The 3,824-nt window shown below is 41.4% G+C and overlaps 1 protein-coding gene across 1 annotated transcript; it reads left to right on the top strand.

Annotated features, from left to right (window-relative positions):
* Window positions 1–2,285: 2,285 nt before the first annotated feature.
* On the top strand, window positions 2,286–3,587 carry LOC114546115 (alpha-2 adrenergic receptor). Its single transcript, XM_028564780.1, has one exon. It carries the CDS (start codon window positions 2,286–2,288, stop codon window positions 3,585–3,587), a length of 1,302 nt encoding a protein of 433 aa, XP_028420581.1.
* The last annotated feature ends 237 nt before the right edge of the window (window positions 3,588–3,824 follow it).

Here is a 3,824-nt window from a genome sequence, read left to right as displayed (position 1 = left end):
ACTCTGATGTGTTTTCTTCAATTACTGATTGAAAGCGCTTCTCAATCTATACTGTATTCTATCTTCTTGTGACATAGCAACTGACACACAAAACCAAACCTGGCAACACAAGAATTGTTTGCAAGATCAGTGCAGGAGGTAAGATGAGCCATCACAGACAATTCATAAAGAACTCATGGATGGCAAGTAATGCTTCTGCTTTCAGCTGTAATTACTGCTCTGCTCTTATTGGTCTCCACTGTCTGTATGTATCACCACAGTAGGAATGGTCTTCTTGTGTGCCTTTTATGTTCCTTTACAAGCTTCTTCTGTGGTTTCTTGGCTCTAAGGTGTAATTGCAGTGTCCTGTTTGGATGTATGCATGAAAGAGAAGAAGAAATAAAGGGGGACAAGCTTTGTGCAAAAACAAGGTGACTTCTCCCTTTGGTACTTTCCTCTATCTTCAATCTAACTGTAGTTATTGGCTAGCTACATCAGACTTGGTTTGACATATGGAAGCAACAATTTGCCTCAGCTTTTATGGTGATAATATGGTGTATTATATTGTAGAACATAGCCTAAGCCAAACTGAGCAAAATATCCTAATATTTCATAAATGTGCTGCCAATGCCTATTTTATAAAGTTGTTAATGTGAATATTAACACTGGTTTATTCCCCAGAGATATTGATCATTTTATGTCATTTGAAAATGTTGAACTGGGAAACCTTTTTATAAATTTTCACCGTCTTTTTTAACATTACTGTATTAGAAGCTAAGTCTTACCATCTGGTTACATTTCTGTTGGATTTTCAAGGATCACATTTAATGTATTGTGTCTTCTCAAATTCACCTCTGCCTCACGGATAACCTTCAACAAAAATGAAATGTCTTTGAATGACTAATGCTATTAATTGAGATTTGTAGGGATCACAAAAGATCAACCATTGAGTGACTTCATTTAAGGCTTGTTAAAATATACATTTTAATGCACATGCACTTTCAACCTAGTTAAGCATAAATGTCATGTTGAACATTTGTTATGAAATAGGTATGAAATGCATTTTTAGCTTTTGACTGTTGAAAATAAAAAAGTGGCTACTTGACTTCCATCAAAGGCATGTGCAGTGCGCTGTTCTGCACAGTGGAGAACAGCTATGGTAGTGTGAAAATATGATTATCAAAGCCTCTCTTATCACTGTTGTATAGGGAAAAAAAACACAATTTTACATCTCGCCTGATGAGCTCAAATCCAAAACCACCATCACCCTCATCTCACTCTTCTGCTACTCCTTCACTCTCCTCCTTAAATCTGCTTCCATGTAAACACATACAACTCCAAAAATGAAATTTAGCACGTGTCTGTCAGATTTTTCTTCACATATTTCGGTTTGTTATTTATGCTCTATTCGAATAGAAATAAATAGAGAAATTATTATTAACAAATATAAATAAGAAATAAAATATAACAATATATGTATATATATATATATGTGTGTGTGTGTGTGTGTGTGTGTGTGTGTGTGTGTGTGTGTGTGCGTGTGTGTAAAATAGAGACATGAAATATGTAAACAAAATATGAATACTATAATATACACAACAGTGTAAACAATAATGTAAACAATGATAGTGCTGATAAATGTGATTTATTGTGCAGTAAAAATAATTTCAGTATTAATGTAAGCCAGTATTGCACACAGTATTAACAGAAAATTGCACAGTTGAAGATATAAATAACTATTATTGACAAGAAGGAGAAAGAGAAAACTAATTTCTCCTTCATTTTGACTGTACAATTTGGGAATGCTTGTTTACAACACAAAAATAACAACTTATTATTAATAATATGGAAATTGAGATAATTTGGGCTAAGCTACAGCCTTGTCCCGAGCCTTATCATATCCCAACAATATGAAAATAATGCTGTGAGGCGGGGGCGGGGCAGGAGTGGGTGAGTTTTATGAGAACAACTCATGGGGCATCATTAGGAGCGAGAGCGCACCATGTTTAAGGAAGGAGAGCTGCGGCTGGACGGAACTCAACTCCTGACAATCAGGAGACAAGACTATGAAAGGGCGCGGGGGAGATTCTTTTTTTATTTATATAAGTTATCTTGAGATATGATCAACTGGCTCCAAATAACCCCCAAAGACTACGTGAAGTGGAAATCTCGTATCCATGTCAGATTGGTAAATTGGCCGCGGAGCTGCCCGTTTTTGATGGACTCCTCAGCCATTAGAGGGATGGATGTAAATTCATGCCGAAATCCAGCCACTCCAGGGTATACATAAAGCGCACACAGTAGGGATGGATTCATTTAACGCCAGCGGAATGGACGCGTTCACGGTGGTCCATCTGAATTCCTCCTGGAGTCTGGACAGTGGATATTCTTTAGCAGCCATAGCCAGCATTGCTGCTCTTGTGAGTTTTCTCATTCTCTTTACGGTTGTTGGGAATATTCTGGTGGTTATTGCGGTGTTGACGAGCAGGGCGCTGAAAGCCCCACAGAACCTTTTTCTGGTGTCTCTGGCCACCGCGGACATTCTGGTCGCCACTTTGGTGATGCCGTTTTCTCTGGCGAATGAACTAATGGGCTACTGGTATTTTGGAAAAGTGTGGTGCGGTATTTATCTGGCTTTGGATGTTTTGTTCTGCACTTCGTCTATAGTTCATCTGTGCGCAATAAGCCTGGACCGCTACTGGTCCGTTACGCAGGCTGTAGAGTACAACCTGAAGCGGACTCCCAAACGCGTCAAGTGCATCATCGTAATTGTTTGGCTTATATCTGCTTTCATCTCGTCTCCTCCGCTCATATCTATAGATCGCAACAATGATATCAGCTCTCAGCCTCAGTGCGAGCTGAATGATGACACTTGGTACATCCTCTCCTCCAGCATCGCGTCCTTCTTCGCTCCGTGTTTAATTATGGTGCTGGTGTATATCAGAATATACCAGGTGGCCAAAACCAGAACCAGAACCATGTCGGGAAAAAATTCCAGGCCAGATGGTGTTGAACATACCGAGAATGGACTGAGCAAAGCCACCTCCCCTTTCCATGGCGAGAGAGAGAATGGTCACTGTCAGTGCCCGCCTACGCCCAGCCAACGCACCGTCACCATCGGGCAACAGACTGAGGATGCTGACATGGAGGAGAGCTCCTCCTCAGAGGGCAAGGGTCACAAATCCCAGCAGGAGGACCACCAAAAAGCCAAGAAGGCCAGACAAAAGAAAATCTCCCTCTCCAAAAAGTCCACTCGCATCTCCAGGGTCAGTAACAAATCCAAGGAGCTCTTTGCCTCCAGGAGGAGACGTCGCCGGGGCTCCTTGGCCAGGAAAAAGGTCTCTCAAGCCAGGGAAAAGAGGTTTACATTTGTCCTGGCTGTGGTCATGGGGGTGTTTGTTTTGTGCTGGTTCCCCTTTTTCTTCAGCTACAGCCTGTACGGTGTGTGCAGGGACTCCTGTAAAATCCCAGACCCGCTCTTTAAATTCTTCTTCTGGATTGGCTACTGTAACAGCTCCCTCAACCCTGCCATCTACACCATCTTCAACCGGGACTTCAGGCATGCTTTCCAGAAGATCCTCTGCAAGTCTTGGAAAAAGTCCTTTTAGATCAGAACTGCTGCGTCACCCTGACTATCTTAAAGGAAATATCGAAGTGAAAAAAAGATGCCTGTTTTGTCTATTACTGCCACTTGTTACTCGCTGTTATGTCTCATTGTCCTATTGTAATTCAGGCATGGCAGTGCACACCATCAACCACCTCCTGGGTGTCTCTACAAGCTTCAACATAAAGTGTTTCCATTACAGGCATTCCCAGTCTGAATAGTGAGCACCACCTTTCTTTTA

The sequence above is a fragment of the Perca flavescens genome, chromosome 19 (genome assembly GCF_004354835.1).
Source record: "Perca flavescens isolate YP-PL-M2 chromosome 19, PFLA_1.0, whole genome shotgun sequence".
Classification (NCBI taxonomy): Eukaryota; Metazoa; Chordata; class Actinopteri; order Perciformes; family Percidae; genus Perca; species Perca flavescens.
The sequence above is the reverse complement of the archived record's forward strand: the minus strand, read 5'-3'. Positions and strand labels throughout refer to the sequence as shown.

Bases quoted from the DNA above. Each gene is read 5' to 3' on its own strand.
- LOC114546115 (XM_028564780.1), top strand. From the start codon at position 2,286: ATGGATTCATTTAACGCCAGCGGAATGGACGCGTTCACGGTGGTCCAT.